The sequence below is a fragment of the Theropithecus gelada genome, chromosome 7b (genome assembly GCF_003255815.1).
Source record: "Theropithecus gelada isolate Dixy chromosome 7b, Tgel_1.0, whole genome shotgun sequence".
Taxonomy (NCBI): domain Eukaryota; kingdom Metazoa; phylum Chordata; class Mammalia; order Primates; family Cercopithecidae; genus Theropithecus; species Theropithecus gelada.
Genome location: NC_037675.1, coordinates 1,301,249 through 1,318,783, shown reverse-complemented (window position 1 = coordinate 1,318,783; position 17,535 = coordinate 1,301,249). Strand labels below are relative to the sequence as shown.

Genomic DNA, 17,535 nt, shown 5'->3' with positions numbered 1-17,535 from the left:
AGCTGACCAGTACCGATCGTCCGGCACTCCCCAGTGAGATGAACCCAGTACCTCAGTTGAAAATGCCGAAATCACCGGTCTTCTGTGTCGCTGGCGCTGGGAGTTGAAGACTGGAGCTGCTCCTATTCGGCCATCTTGCTCCGCCCCCTTCTCCATCTTTCTTAAGTGATCTCCCCACACACATAGTTCATCATATACATGCATTAATATATCTATTCATGTATTTATTCAATGTGTCAGCTACCGTGCTAAGAAGTAAATACAACTTGCTCCTACCACCCAAAAGCTTAGAATCTAGTTGCATAGACGTTCATGGAAACAAAGTTGTGATACAGTATAGTATCGTGCATAACTAGTATCATGTGCCCAGTACTTCAGAGGCACAAGGTGGAATGATTCACTCCACCTGAAGGTGTCAGGAAAGCTTCAGAAAGGAGGTAGCACTTGAACTTGAAGGATAAATGAGTGTCAGGTGAAGACCATATCAATCTTTTTCTGATATCCCCAGACTAAACATCATTACCCTGTAGAACTTCATTCAAACTTGCTAGGAAAGAAGTTATCAATTAATTTTTGGTCACATACTCCCTAAAAAGAAGATTAGAGAATTTTGTATTTCTTCACATATATTTAGGTTGACATTTGAAATTTCCTATCACAAGTTTAAATAATTACAAAGAATATCATTTCAACATGTTGTGAATGTTGACATTTTACAATAAGAGTGTTGCAGCATTCAAAAAAATCTGTCTAGTGGAATTTAAATGCCATGATAATTTCTGTCTTTGCCATCTTTCATTTAAAAAATACAGGAACGAGCTCTTCTTTAACAATTTGGATGTTGTGCATATTTTTCCCTTTGAACTCACATTTGCAATCTACTTTCCCCACAGAATTTTATTCTAATATAATGTATTTTTATGCTTTAAAGTCTCTTTTAAATTACAGTATTCTACTTCTCTCCAAGAAGATATATATGATCATTGAAATTAATTTATTTTACTTTCCTGTGGCCATAAGGCCCTAACTATTTAAAATATTCCTCTGAATTGAGTTAATTTTACACAGTCAAAATAACATATATATTTCAAAGTTTGGTAAATAAGAATAACAACACAAAAACTACATTTTCATTTGAGTACACACTTAGTTCATCATGTACATGCATTAATATATCTTTATAGAAGATAAGTGGAGCTTAAAAAATAGTCCATCACCAGAATTAGCCATGTTCAGCAATGATTTTATTATTAATTTTTACTATTGGTTTCTTATTTTGTTTCGTTTGGCTTTGCATGTATACACTGGGAAAGCCTGTTCACATAAATCAATAGACCAGGATGGAAGGATTTTATTTTAGCAAGGTCGTTCAGTTCTTTGAACTCTTGAGTTATGTGCCAAAATTCATGTGATAGTCTATCATCAAAAATTATTTTTAAGGATCTGTCTGCTGGCAATTTAAGTCTTCTTTCTATTTTGTTGAAAGCAAAGAATATCATCTCAGCTGCAAAAGGATTTGTTATTGAGACATTAGGGACTTTCACTTTCTCAGCCCCAAATTAACATTATTTCTACAACTGCAGAGCTTGTTTTCAGCTCTCATAAGTTCTAGTCATATGTTTTATGTTGGCTTTAGAGCTTTTATATCACCCTCCATCCCCATAAATATCATGACTTTATCATTACATGTATTATCAGAATAGAGGATGTTAACTAGCTCTTCTCATGCACCATACTTCACCCTTAATACTTTTCACTTTTTTCAAAAATCAAATATATTCTCAGCGATGAGGATTTTCCATCATTGAGGACATATGCAGCTCCACAGAGGAGTTCTGGAACTGTTGTAAACACTGACAGTGCCATTGGGGGAAGTGTCTGGCTTCCCAAAAGGGTGGTTTAAAAGGAGAGGATGCTCCTTTGGATTAACCAGTTGTAGTATAGTTGTATCTTGTACTGTTTTCTTTCTCTTTGGGTGAAATTTTTTCTTTCTTGGCTAAAACAGCCACTCAATATTATATATATCTTGAATTGATAAATTAGGGGGTAGGTGAGTCAATTTTCCAAAAACAGGGTAATCTCAAACTTCACCAAACTCATTAAAGTATTTGTTCAGTGGTTTCAAGAGTGGCATCATGAACTAGAGAAATTTCCCAATATTCTGCCTAATGTGCGTACACTGAGAAAAGCCTCCATATCCTTGAAACATGTCTTTGAAACTTGTCCCCAGGGATACCCAGGCACAAAGTTGCTTAGGGGGTCAGAAAATAATTTTCAAGCTCCTTAAAGCAGTGACTTGGCCATGGCTTTGGCAATAGATGGCTCTGGGAGGGAATTCCACTCTGCCTGTTAGGAACTGTGTGACCTTGAGCAAGATCCTTAGATGGTGGGCCGTTTGCTTATCTGTTCAATAAGCCTGAAGCCACTGACCTAGAAGTGGGTCAGGAGGATTCATGAGATAACAAATGAATGAGGTGCCTGTCCCATAGCAGGTAACCAAAGGCAATCAAGAACTCTCAGCCCCTCCCTGGGGTGGATCCAGAATTGGTGGGGTCTGAAGCTTGTACAGATTTGAGGGGACTCCTCAAAAACAAGAATATAAAACACAAATATTGAGTATTGAAGAGAATGTTTATTTAGAATAAGAAAGGAAATTATAAGAAATTATAAATTTAAAAAAGCTGACAACAACTAATTGTGAACTCTGGATTTAATAACGATAATATTTAATAATGATATATTAAGTGATGTATTAGTTATGTTAATAATGATGTGTTAATATGGGTTCCTCAGTTGTAACAATGGTATCACACTAAAGCAAGACATTAATAATAGGGAAAATCATAGGGGGGAAAAGGGGTGAAGGGGAATATTGGGGCTTTCTGTACTGTCTGCTCAATATTTCTGTAAACCCAATACAGTCCTCAAAAAATATAGTCTATCAATTTTTTAAATGCGTACATATATATACTCCCCAATATGCAGATTATATTAGTCCATTCTCACACTGCTATAAAGATACTACCAGAGACTGGTTAATTTATAAATGAAAGAGGTTTAATTGACTCACAGTTCCACATGTCTGTGGAGGCCTCAGGAAACTTACAATGATGGTGGAAGGTGAAGGAGAAGTAAGTACCTCCTTCACAAGGCAGCAGGAGAGGGAGAGAGAGCATGAAGGCGGAAGAGCCCTTTATAAAACCAGCAGATCTTATGAGAACTCACTATCCTGAGACCAGCATGGGGGAAACTGCCCCCATGATCCAATCACCCCTTCTCAGGTCCCTCCCACGACAAGTGGGGATTATGGGGATTACGATTCAAGATGAGATTTGGGTGGGGACACAGAGCCAAACTATAACACAGATAAATGAAAAGCTAGTCTCGATTTTTATATGACATGAAAACATTCCACTCATAGGCAAGAGTAACTTTCAAATCATAAACAAATAATCCAAGAAAAAAAAATGCTGCAAAAAAATTCAGGAAAACATAGCATATTTTTATTAACTTTAACTGCAGGCAGTTATAGTTATAGATGTATCAGGATACATCTGTAGTATTTTTTTCTATAGTGTTTGGCTGAATTATCTTTGATGGCCTCATTTTATGACAGCAGTTTTGCAAGACTGACTTCTATAGTCAGAATAGAAAAATAATCTTCTGGCATAATTCATCAGAATTTTATTATATTTTTATTGACAGTTCAGAAAGGTTTCATTCATCTTCAAAAATTATTTTGGGTAGGGTCATGTAAACTTTTAATCAAACTTGAGAAAACTTGTAACAAGTTTCTTTGATATTTGAGCAGTAGGATTTCAGGGCATTTTCAATTTTCTTGAACTATGATCACACCTTAAATACTTTTTCAATTGAGAAGTAGAACAAGGTTGTACAAAAGAGGGGCCGTGAAATACAAGCATCACAGAAAATTAGCCTCGGTACCCTTCCTTACATACTATTTGTCTAAAAGTCTTTTGTGTTTAATATTTATGTAGTTTAATGGCTTTCCTTTACATATGATAAAATATTGCCTTTGTGGTTCTCTTAAAAATAATGCATTGGCTTGTCTTTTCTTCTTTGAAGTGCACAGTGACTTGTGGCCGAGGGTTACGGTACCGGGTTGTTCTGTGTATTAACCACCGTGGAGAGCACGTTGGGGGCTGCAACCCACAACTGAAATTACACATCAAAGAAGAGTGTGTCATTCCCATCCCGTGTTATAAACCAAAAGGTAAGTCTGTGGTGCATTGTAAATTCAAATCAAATAGTATTTCTAGCTCCCATTCCAATATTGTAGCATTTCCCTTTCAACTTACTACTTTCTTATAAAAATTGTTTTACTGACAGATTGCAACAGACCTTCCCATCTAGATAAAGAAGTTAGATATATGTGAATTATTCATCTTGAGGGAAAACTGAGCTCCTGTTGATTCCGTACAGATGGAGTAGCTCCTATCTATCTAGTTTTATACTAACGTTTCTTGGTGGACGTAAGAAAATTAAATGCAGTCTCTCCCTTGAAGAAAAAGAAGGAGAATGGCAGAGGGGGAGATTAAAAAAGGAGGGGAAGGAAAAGTAGAAGGAGGAAGAGAAAGAAGAGCAAGAAAAAGAGGAAGAAATAGAGGAGGAGGAAATTATTCTTTTCTCAAGATTCTCGTTCTTCTTTGTAGCTACCTCTCCACTGGAGTGTAAGATTTTTGAGGGAGGAATGATGTCATCTTTATCATGTGTACTAATGCATGGAATGAATGAAAACTTCCAGTTCCCAGTGGAGATCTATGGGTGCATTTATAATCTCTCCAGTAGTTCACATTTGTTCTACATGAAAGAGCAGAAATGGGTAGCATCGATGGATAGGAGGATTTGGCATCATTTCTCTGATATATGATCTTCTCTGTACATAATTATTTCCATATTCTTTAATGTTAATCATCCTCATGAAAAGTATCTTCCATGTTGAAATTGGAGAAAAGATTATTCCCAACTATTAGTAAGGACTCCTCCTTAGTATTTGAGAGAGGATGGTAAAACTCTCTTTTGTTATTTTTGGGTTCATTATTCATACAGAGAGCCTCATAATTAGCCATCCAATAAATATTTTTCAGTATGTCTATCTTGCAGAAAAATCACTAGTTGCCATGACAGGTACAGACATTGACTACATAACTCCATCAGTGAAGTCTTTTCTCCTTCTTTCTGCACTTACAATACTTTCATAGCCACTTTCATTGTGTCCACAGTTTCCTTGAAGAACCCCAAAGTTATTTTTATTTCTCACTTCATAGATAAATTATTCCTTTCTTCACATCAAGGAGGCTTCAAAGGACAGAAAGGGGCAACAGTTTGTTTTTCCATGCCAGATGTAATTGGTAATCATCTCCCTCAACAACTACAACAACAGTAAAAGTTTGAGTAAACTATAACACAGACTCTTTCATCCCTCCCAACTTTCTTAACTTTCATGTTATTTGTCTTTCTCTATTAATGTTTGCATTCCATGGACAAAAATAAAATATAACCAAAGATAGCAAGCTGATATGGTTGAAGTAAGAGCTTCAATGTATGAACAACAGAAATTGGTATTGATTTATAAAAGGCATTTTTATGTTAACTTTGACAGCATATTCAACTGTATCATGATCACTTTGGTTGCTTTTTAATAATGTATTAATTTTTAAAAAAATACAACAGAAATGTTTAATTCATTCCAGCAGCCACCTAATGTATTTTACTAAGGAACTCAACTTGCATTTGAAAAACATGACCTCTTTATAAATGAAATCTTCAGCCAATATGATCATATATCCAACTCCTTAATGATTAATAGTAATTAAGCTTATTGTTTATGTTCTCTTTTTCTTAGAAAAAAGTCCAGTGGAAGCAAAATTGCCTTGGCTGAAACAAGCACAAGAACTAGAAGAGACCAGAATAGCAACAGAAGAACCAACGTGAGTCCAGGACCCTTTATGGGAATAATCAGGGCATAGCCAGTTAACATGATATATGTAATTTTTGTACTCATTGGAGTACAATGATACATTTAATATCCGAATGACCTGGATTTACAGACTCTAGAGAGCTTGAGCTGGCTAGAGTTTTTCTTTATTTCACAATTCAGCAGTCCTCCTTTGGCAGTTTCTCTGAGCAGCACAGAAAAGAACAGTGTTACTTAACTCAAAGCAGATCCAGTGGTCTGTTACACTTAAGAGATTGGGGATAATTTCTAGGTTTTAACGCATGTGATTTGACCATGAACCATCATAGTATTGTACAAATAAACCAGTCATTCCATGGGTAAGTCATGGTCAATCTCTATAAAATTAATTAAGTTGGAATGCATTAGTTGCTTGAGTGATCATAGGGAAATGGAAGGAACAAGGTACTAAGAGTATTGGAGCTTAGAACCACCCCTGCTAACTACATGACCTTAGACAAGTCTAATTTTTCTGTCTCTTATTCTCCTTACTTATAAAAGGGGCAGGTTGGGCTTGATCTCTCCAGGGTTCATTCCAACTCAAAAATCCAATGACTACCATCTGCATGTGATTTGATGAATCTGGATTGTAACAGTGCCAGTGGAAATTAAGAATCAAGAGGAAATCAAAGAAGCATTCTGGAGGCGGTTACATAGGGACAAAAAGAGAGCAAGAAATCAGAGGTGCTCTGAGATTTCTAGTCCAGGAATCTATAAGAACAACAGCACCAATGATAGACTCAAGTAATTGAACAGAATGGCTGATTCCATGTCAAACATGTTAAGTCTTTGGTGCTGACAGGCTGTCTATGAAGAGAGGGATTCCCGGAGCATCAGAGGAAAAGGGGTCTCAGCAGTAATCTGGCCACTTTCCCTCTCGGAGCAGGCATTTCTTCTTCAACACCTTCAGCAATATGCATAGTTCACTGCATTAAGAGAAACCTCATTCTTGTGTTGGGCAACCCAAGTTATTTGCAAGATCTTTTTCTTCTGTTGAGACAGAATAGACCTCCTAATTTGTGTTCTCTGAAGCAGAAAAAAAAAAATACGTCTATGCCCCATCCCATGTGACAAGTTTCACAAATACGAAGAAAGCTGCCATGGATCCTGAGAGCTTTGTCTTTCCCAAGTTCATCATTCTTAGCCTTTTCAGCAGGCTTCATGCACTGTTGTTTTTAGATCCTTTCCCAACCTCCTATGCTTTTCAGAACCCACTCTCATTTGTCAGTCTCCCTTTTTACTGTGGTCCAGCCCAGTGGTAAGCCCCAGGCCAGTGTGGGTTACTTCTCTCTGAGAAGGCACATGTGGCAAAGTGGTGTGGGCCAACATAGCTGGCATATCACACTCATGACAAGCACAGACTTCTTCACGTGGACCACTGTCAGTGCTAGCTATGACCACAGAAGAAACTGTGGACCGTGTGAGGGCGAATGGCTTCACAGTATTTGAGTAAAAAGAGAAGAGTGTTGGGCTCCTGACAGAAGCTTGGAGATTTAGAGGAAGAGGGGGAATCAAAAGAGGAAGATGGTGAGGGAGTAAAGTAGTGAAGAGAGGGAAGAGTAAGACCCAGGAAAGCTTATTATTCCAGAGACCAAAGGAGGAGGGAGTTTAAGGAGGCAAGCAGCAAACAGGATTCAAATCTCACAGAAAGACAAGGAAAATCCATGAGGAAAGAGAAAAGGCTGCTTTGATTAACAAGAAAGGCTTTTTCAGTGAATTCTAGAATAGTAGCATTCAAAGGGTGGAGAATAAAACATTGTGGATATTTCAGAAATAAATTTCCAAAAAAGAAGGAAATGGAGCAATGGGTATTTGAGTACTACAGAAGGAACAAAGATTGGTAGTCAAGCTGATGGAAAAGCCTATGTGTATGTGTTTGTTATTTTTCATTTTGAAGTTAGGGCAATCTTAAACAAATTAAAAAGGGTTTTGCACAAGTCAGTTAATATCTGTAGACCTTCCAACTATACAAGGAAGGCATTAGGCTAAATGCTGCTGGAACCTTCTCCCATCTCTGATCACCTACAATCCTGTAAGGGAAGGAGTCTACAGAAAGAAAAGGGTTTGAGACACTTGAGAGAGAGTGTGTAGTTGTCACAGAAGGAAGGTCACAGAGTCCTCTGTCTAGAATGATGGGTCCTACCAAGATCTTTTGTTTTCAAAACACAGTTAGATGACAGTCGATAATCCTTCTGTACGTCCTCTTTTGGTTAATAGGATTGCAGCCCGTCCAGTTCCCCAAACTAGAAGCCTGGAGTCTTTCTTGGCTCCTTCTCATTCTTCCCTGATGTTTAATTAGCCACTGAGTTGTGCCGACTATATTTACTAAAATCTTCCTTGGTTCCAGTTCCTCCTCTCCATCCAAACTACCATCCTTATATAGGTCCTGAAGTCAATTCCTAGGACACCTACAACAGCTTTCTAATTTGCTTCTGAATTGCTTCCCTCAAATCCACCCCTACACAACACAGCCACCAGAGTAGTCTATCTAGGTAGGGTGCAAGTCTAATTCCTTTTTTTTTTGAGACGGAGTCTCACTCTGTCACTCAGGTTGGAGTGCAGTGGCACGATCTCGGCTCACTGCAACCTCTGCCTTCTGAGTTAAAGCGATTCTCCTGCCTCAGCCTCCTGAGTAGCTGGGGTTACAGACACGTGGCACCACGCCAGGCTAATGTTTTGTATTTTTAGTAGAGATGGGGTTTCCCCATGTTAGCCAGGATGGTCTCGATCTCCTGAGCTCATGATCCACTCGTCTCGGCCCCAGAAAGTGCTGGGATTACAGGCGTGAGCCACCGCGCCTGGCCAAGTCTAATTCTGTCTTTGCAATGTTCAGAATATCCAAATGTCTCCCCATCACTCAAAGATTTATGTGGGTTCATATGCCCAACAGGACATGGCAGGGTATTACTCTTCCTGCTCCCCAGCCTTATGTCTGGCCCCCTCCTTTTTTTGCCTTGAGTGGGATGCTCCAGCCACACTGACTTACGGGCTGTTTCTTGCCCACAGCAAGCTGTCTCTTGCCTCCTTCTCTTTAATCACACTCCCCTCTTAGTTGGGAATGGCTCCCACCTATTAAGTCTTTTTCTGTAACTTTCTTTTTAATCATAGAAAATTGCAAACCTATTTAAAAGAGGAGAAAACAGTGTAATGAACCCCTATGTCATGTTCATAACCCAGTATCAACAATTATCAACCCAGCGCCACTCTTGTTTCATTGAAACCATCACCACTGCCACTACCCTCTGATCATTTTTGAAGCAAGTACAGACAGCACATCATTTCATTCATAATTATGTATCTCTAAAAGAAGTTTTTTAAAAAATTAACCAAAATACCATCAGATACTGTAGGAGTGGGGCTCTATCACCAACATTTTCTTTTTATTTCGGCTGCCAGATTTTTTTTTAATCATGTAAGAGATATACAACATAAAACTTACCATTTAAACCATTTTGAAGGGTACAGTTCAGTAGTGTTAATCACATTCACATTGTTGTGCACCCATCACCACCTCCCATCTCTCGAATTTTCTCATCATCCCCAACATAAGCTCTGCTCACCTTCAGCAATAACTCCCTACTCTCTCCCTCTAGACTCTGGTAACCTCTATTCTACTTTCTGTCTCTCTTTCATTCAACAGCACTTTTTTTTTTTTTTTTCCCCCCGAGACGGGGTCTGGCTCTGTCGCCCAGGCTGGAGTGCAGTGGCGCGATCTCGGCTCACTGCAAGCTCCGCCTCCCGGGTTCACGCCATTCTCCTGCCTCAGCCTCCCAAGTAGCTGGGACTACAGGCGCCTGCCCCCACGCCCGTTCATTCACCAGCATTTTAAACAAACACCCCAGGTAACTTTGGCAGGGGAGTGGGCATATCTAAGTTTGGGAACCACTGGATCAGATAGTCTCTAAGGTCCCTTTAAAGTTCAGAAAATATTGTTTACTTTATTGAATTAGAAAAGGGGGATATCTACCGGGCGCAGTTGCTCACGCCTGTAATCCCAGCACTTTGGGAAGCCGAGGTGGGTTTATCACCCAAACTCAGGAGTTTGAGACCAGCCTGGCCAACATGGTAAAACTCCGTCTCTACTAAAAATACAAAAATTAGCCGGGTGTGGTGGCACATACCTGTAGTCCCAGCTACTCAGGAGGCTAAGGCAGGAAAATTGCCTGAACTCTGGAGGCAGAGGTTGCAGTGAGCTGAGACCCTGCCACTACTCTCCAGCCTGGGTGACATAGCGAGACTCCGCCTCAAAAAAAAAAAAAAAAAAAAAAAGAGAAAAAAACAGAAAAGGGGGATATCATAGAAGCTACAGTGAGGTTCAGGGCCTATATTCATTCCAAGCCTGCCTTTTCTGTCAGCCCCACCTGACTTTGCTAGCGGTTTCTTCCTCCTCATATTCACAGAGCAAAGCTAAAAAGCTCTTTACTCCTGAAGGACAACACCCTTTCCTCCCCCTTGTTGGAGACTGAGCAGACAGCACCTGTTCCCTGGCCTGAGCAGCTGCCTCTTCCCACCTTCCGCAATCTCTCCCTCTGTGGTCTCTCTGCAATTTTCCTGCATAATTCACACTGCCTGGCAGTTTCTGGCCTGGTCCTAGCCATCTAGTGTGAAGTTTATAGTTTCCTGCCACCACTTCTGACTCTATTCATTCCCTCGATTTCCAAACAAAACCGCAGCATATCTCAGCTTCCAGTGCATCCTTTTATTACCACTGTCTTTTGTGGTTTGGGTTTGGGGATGCTTCCTTGTTGACAATGAAGGGGAGGGTGAACGCAGCTGTATTTTACATCCCTCCAGTAGAGCCTGCCAAGCCGGCCTGGAGGAGATAAATATTTCTGCCTCTGTGGTTTACCATGGCTCAAGCTCTGAATTTACATAGGGAGCGGATGTTCAAAGGGCTTTTTTGCTTTTTTTTAAATTAGGAAAATAAAAATTATAGCATATAAATCTAAGCCAAGGGAACTGCAGTACTGACCTTCTTAACTTTCAGCTGTGGAATGTGTTGACAGTTGATATGGTTCATTGGTTCATGGTTGTTTTAAAAGTTCCTCCCTGGAGCCTCTTCGTTTGTTTCAGCAAACTTGTTGCCCTCGCTCTTGTTTTTCATATACAAAAACTAAGGAAATAGGATGGACTTAGCACACCTTGTATGTTTCCTTCACTGCTGTCTTAAGTTCTCCATTTGTGGAGATTGTATTTCCTAAAGTCAAATTAGGTGACATTTCAGGAATCTGTTTTTCTAACAACAACAGTGATAACAACAACTAATATTGTGATGTGCTTTGTGCCAGACCTTGTTCTGAGTGTTCTACGTGGATTAAGTTGTTTAATGCTCACAACAATTTTATGAGGAGGTGCTTTTCTTGTCTTCATTTTGGGCTTAGGAAACAGAGGCATAGAAACGTAAAGGAATTGTTTTGGAGATATTAAGTGGTGGACAGTGATTCTATGGCACATAAGACTAGAAAGAGCTGCAGTTTCGTGTCAGATGTCCTGAATTCAAGTCTAACCCATCCTTGGGTTTATCTAATGGAGTAGACAGAGAAGTGAGTGACTGCATGATGGTATTGTAAGGTTGCAATGCATTATAATTACATTATGGTGTTATTTGGGATCAGGGATGGTTTCCGGAAATAGATGGTACATGAACTGAGATCCTAGAGTGTCCTACAGCGTCAGAAGAGTAGCATGTCAGGTATTTGGAATAGAGGCTTGTGTGCAGGCTCACTGGCCCATGTAGACCACGCAGGTTACTGAGGTGGTCTGATGGGGTTGAGGGGCTGGGGGATGGGCGGGGGAGCAGTAATGGCAGCAAGGATGCAGCTGGAGGAGACAGCAAGTCTTGAGGGTCTTCCATGGTTCACTAAGGAGCTTAGACTTTATCAGCAGGCTGTGGGAGCCATTTAAGGATTTTAACTAGAGAAGTGACATAATGTCAATTACATTTTTGAAAGATCCCTCTGGTGATCTGCAGTTTGTTTCCAGTTATTCACAATGATAAATAAAACTGCAGCGAATTTCAAATTGCACATCTCTAATTGTCTCATTGGACGTAATTTCTGGCATGGAATTTCTGGGCCAGGGATAGGCATTTAATTTCTATTGTCAAATTTCCTTTTAGAGAGAAATCAGTGCTGGCTTCTCTTGCCAGCAGCAGTTCCTCCAGCTTGCCTTTTTCCCCATACATGCATCAAAATCAGGAGATTATCTTTCTTTAAAATGTTATTTTGTAGTATTTTTTATGGTTCATGTTTTGCACTTAACTTTGATCCATGGGAAATTTACTTTCACATGTAATATGTAATCTCAATCTAACAATTTTTTCCAAATAATTAACCAATTGCCCTAGCACTATCTGTTGAGTAAACTACCCACTTTGGTTTTAAAATGACATCATTGTACACATAATACTCCAGTGCCAGTACCATATTATTTGAATTACTGTGTCTTTAAATACTTTTTTCTATTAAACTGTGCAAGTACTCTGTAATTGTATTCCTTTTAAAAATGTTATTGATTGTTCTCACCTAACCTTACATAAAACTTTAGAGTTGTATTGTCTGTTTGCACCTTCCCGCACAAAAAAACTGCTTCAGCAGTTTGGCTCAGAACTGCATTTTTTTCTGAATTAATTAGGGGAGAATAAACATCTTTGTAATTTTGAGTCTTCCCATTCGGGGGTGTGTGGTCTCTCCATTTATTCAGGTCTTTAGGCTTAGAATCCCCTGAGTATTTTATACTTCAGTTTTCCTCATCTGTAAAATCAGGAAAATAATGATCTTTATTCATCAGGTCATGGCGAGAATTATATTAAATAATACATGTAATGTGCTTAGCATAGTGCCTGGCAGCTAACAGTAAGTGTGGCTGAATTTGGGAAAACTGGTAATTTTAGTATATGTATCTGTATATTTGTATAGTGCAACATACACACACACACACACACACACTCAGAGTTATGGACTACTTTATTGAACTGTTTGGTTTTTTCCAAAATTTTTCTGTTAATTTTAGTACTTTTCATAGCTGTGTCATTTTCAAATATGATGATTTTGTCTATTATGTTTATTCTTGCCTAATATTTACACCTGCTTTTTTGCTCTTCCACTGTATTTTCATTTGTATTTTTCTTATCTCATTTTGTTTATTCTTTTACTTTTTACATGTCTGAAGTCATTTTGTGTTATTTGTTTTATCTATAGGTTTTTAAATTACCAGCTGGGTGCAGTGGCAGGCCTCTGTAGTTCCAGCTACTAGGGAGGCTGAGGTGAGGGGCTCACTTGATTGAGCCCCAGAGTTCAAGGCTGCATTGAGCCGTGATCACACCACTGCATTCCAGCCTGGGTGACACAGCAAGACCCTGTCTCTGGGAAAAAAAATAAAAAGAGAGAGAGAGAGAGTCTGTTTTTAAAAGGAAAGTTTAATCCATTTAAATGGAGTTTTATTGCTGATAGTTCTGGTCTCCATTTTAAATATTTCCTTGTTTCTGATGTTTTCCTACAAGATCTGTATGAACTTGATTTGTTTTCTATAATAGGAGATTTATCTACTATAATTTCATTTTTTAACAAACTCAAACCTATATAATTTTTATCATAAATATCAAGAATGGTGCCATTTCTGCTGATTTCTCTAGATTTAAAATGAGTAAGTTGGCATTTGTTGTTGTTGTTGTTGTTTGTTTTTCATTTTGAGATGGAGTCTCGCTGTGTCACCCAGGCTGGAGTGCAGTGGTGTGATCTCAGTTCACTGCAACTCCACCTCCCAGGTTCAAGCAGTTTTCCTGCCTCAGCCTCCTTAGTAGCTAGAACTGCAGGCGTGCACCACCACACCTGGCTAATTTTTTTTTGGATTTTTAGTAGAGACGGGATTTCACCATGTTGGCCAGGCTGGTCTCCAACTCCTGACCTCAAGTGATCTGCCAACCTTGACCTCGCAAAGTGCTGGGATTACAGGTGTGAGCCACCATGCCCTGCCAGATTTCATTCTTTTTAATGGCTGTATAGTATTCCATTGTGTATATAGGCTATATTTTCTTTATCCTTATCCATTTATCTGTAGGTGAGAACTTAGGTTGATTTTGTATCTTTACTATTGTGAGTAGTGCTTTGACAAACATACAAATGCAGATATATTTTTGATATAATGATTTCTTTTCCTTTGAGTAAATACCCAGTAGTGGAATTCTGGATCAAAGGGCAGTTATATTTATTTTTATTTTTTATTTTTATTTTGTTTTCTTTTATTTTTTGAGACAGAGTCTTGCTCTGTTGCCGAGACTGGAGTGCAGTGGTGCGATCTCAGCTCACTGCAAGCTCTGCCTCCCGGGTTCACGCCATTCACCTGCCTCAGCCTCCTGAGTAGCCGGGACTATAGGCGCCCGCCACCACGACCGGCTAATTTTTTTGTATTTTTAGTAGAGACGGGGTTTCACCATGTTAGCCAATTGGTCTTGATCTCCTGATCCGCCTGCCTTGGCCTCCCAAAGTGCTGGGATTACAGGCGTGAGCCACCGCACCCAGCTGGCAGTTTTATTTTTAAGTCTTTGAGAAATCTCCATGGAGGTTGTCCTAATTTACCTTCCTACTGACAGTGTTTAAGTGTCCCAAGATATGTTTTTCTTTCACTAATACATGCTGCCTTCTTCTCTTACGCTGAAGAATGATTTTAGCAGTTGGATATTTGTGTTTTGTTTCCTCATTCTGGAAATAGAAAAATAAATTATCTAAAAGAGCATTGTCAAATTGTCTTTGGATTCATGTACTGTCATCCTGCATGATCTTTAAGTGCTTCTGTATCCTCTGATACAGGTGAGGCTATGTAGAATAATGCTAGCAGCTGTTGTATACCCTTTGATTACTTCTCTGTACCTCAGTTTTCTCATCTGTAAAGTGGGCATAATAATATTTCCTGATAGGGTTGTTGTTAAAAGAAAATGATACAATTTGTTTGAAGCACTGAAGACAGTGTCTCACAGGAATAATAATGCAATGAATGTCTGATGTTACTATTTTTATTTTATTGTACTTATTGAGCTTTCAACTCAGATATCATTACATTTAATCCTCACCCAATTCCATTAGGTAGGTACTATTATTGTTCTTATTTTACAGAAAATTACTACCTTTGTATTTGAATAACAGTTTTACTGGACTCCTATTCATATGACTCCTATTCTCTCTCTCTCTCTCAAAACTGTTACTGTATTTTTTCCTGATTTTGAATGTTGTGTGCATCTGAGGTACCCCTGTCTTTTTGTTCCTATAGGATACTTACTTTTTGTGTCTAGACACCTCGACAATTCTTTGTTTATGCTCAAAGCTTTGTTAGCCAGGTATACTCATTTTCCATAGCTGCCAAGACCACAAACTTAGTGGTGTAAAACAACACAAATGTATTATCCCACAGTTCAGTGGGTCAGAAGCCCAGTAAATTCAGCTGGTGTCTCTGTTCCAGTTCCCAGTAGGCCAGGATCAAGGTGTCTGTCAGCATGAAGTCTTCTTTGGCAGGAGTCCACTTCTAGGCTCATTAGAATAATTGGCAGAATTCAGTTCCATGCATTTGTAGAGCTGAGATCTTCATTTCCTTGCTGGCTGTGGGCTGGGAGATTGTTCTCAATTTCTAGAGGCCACCTGCATTCCTTGGCTTATGGTCTCATCCATCTTTGAGCCAGCAACAGTGGGTGAGTTCCTCTTACACTTCAAATCCCTCTCGCTTATTAATCTACTTATATTTCTGACTCCAGCCAGAGTGATGTCCTTGTTTTTAAGGATGTCTGTGATTCGATTAAGCTCACCAAAGTAATCTGGGATTATCATCCCATCTCAAGGTCACACCTGTAAATTCCCTTTTGCTGTGTATGGTAATGTATTCACACATTCTAGGGATTAGGGCATGGGAGTACTTGCAGGGGTGAGGAGCCATTATTCTGCCTACAATTCTAGGTTTTTATGTTCATTATTTTAATTACTTTTTCCTGAAAGAGAGTGTACCTTTTCAGGATGTATTTCAGTCACTTTTTTCATATTTTATTTCTGAGCACCTTTTCTGTTTCATGTGTTGGAATCTCCACATGAAGAATCCGGTTTTCTTCAATATTGGATTACCTAGGTTCTCTTTAACTTAGTCCCTTAAAATTGTGCTTCAGAAAATCAATTTTATAGAGATGTAGTTTACATACAATAAACTGTGTCTATTTAAAGTGCACCATCAATGAGTGGTTTTTTTTTTCCTTCTTTCTTTTGAGGTGGAGTCTCACTCTGTTGCCCAGGCTGGAGTATAGTGGTGTGATCTCAGCTCACTGCAACCTCTGCCTTCTGGGTTCAAGTGATTCTCCTGCCTCAGCCTCCCGAGTAGCTGGGATTACAGGCATGCACCACCATGCCTGGCTAATTTTTTTGTATTTTTAGTAGAGATAGGGTCTCACTATGTTGGCCAGCCTGGTCTCGAACTCCTGACCTCAGGTTATCCACCTACCTCGGCCTCCCAGAGTGCTGGGATTATAGGCGTGAGCCACCACACCTGGCTAATACGTTTTGACAGATGTATATATCCCTCAAACCCCAGTCCCACTCAAGATCCAGAACATTTCCATCCCTACAAAAGTTTTCTCTGCAGCTTCTCTTTCTTTCAATGCTTCATTCACTTCCAAGTCTGGCCTCTGTGTCATTAATTTGATCTTCAGCCATGTTTCTTCTGTTTTTTCCTAGTTCTGAATTACTTGTTAGACTTGTGACAATAGTGTTATTATGTTTCACAGTTGGTTTCCTCAGCTCTGCCATTTTCCATTTTACTCTGTTGTTTTATCATCTCATCTTGAAGCTCTCACATCAGTGAAATGTTATTCTTTTTCAGTTCTTCCATGTGCAAAGACATAGGTAACACAACCTGTTCCTCTGGTTGTTTTTTGCCCAGACATGGCTCTTTGAATGTACTCCTTTCTTCCTTTAAAAAACAAAATTGGTGAGACAAGATTCAGAATTGTGTGGTATAATATCTTTAAATAAAAAATAATACATAGAAGGAAATCATGCTGGATCATGTGTAAGTATTTTTTAGTTGTCATGGGTTTTTTTTTTTTCCTTGTTTTTTTTTTTTTATTATTATACTTTTAAGTTCTAGGGTACATGTGCATAACGTGCAGGTTTGTTACATATGTATACTTGTGCCATATTGCTGTGCTGCACCCATCAACTCGTCAGCACCCATCAACTCGTCATTTACATCAGGTATAACTCCCAATGCAATACCTCCCCCCTCCCCCCTCCCCATGATAGGCCCCAGTGTGTGATGTTCCCCTTCCTGAGTCCAAGTGATCTTATTGTTCAGTTCCCACCTATGAATGAGAACATGCGGTGTTTGGTTTTCTGTTCTTGTGATAGTTTGCTAAGAATGATGGTTTCCAGCTGCATCCATGTCCCTACAAAGGACACAAACTCATCCTTTTTTATGGCTGCATAGTATTCCATGGTGTATATGTGCCACATTTTCTTAATCCAGTCTGTCACTGATGGACATTTGGGTTGATTCCAAGTCTTTGCTATTGTGAATAGTGCCGCAAT

At 39.2% G+C, this 17,535-nt stretch overlaps 1 protein-coding gene across 1 annotated transcript in view; it reads left to right on the top strand.

The window, feature by feature from the left end:
• ADAMTSL3 (ADAMTS like 3) overlaps nucleotides 1-17,535 on the top strand; it is a 418,321-nt gene that overhangs the window by 264,732 nt on the left and 136,054 nt on the right. The window contains exons 13-14 of the mRNA XM_025392622.1: nucleotides 4,087-4,234; nucleotides 5,867-5,951. Of these exons, the coding sequence (XP_025248407.1) occupies nucleotides 4,087-4,234; nucleotides 5,867-5,951 (233 nt within the window). The remainder of the gene's footprint in view (nucleotides 1-4,086; nucleotides 4,235-5,866; nucleotides 5,952-17,535) is intronic.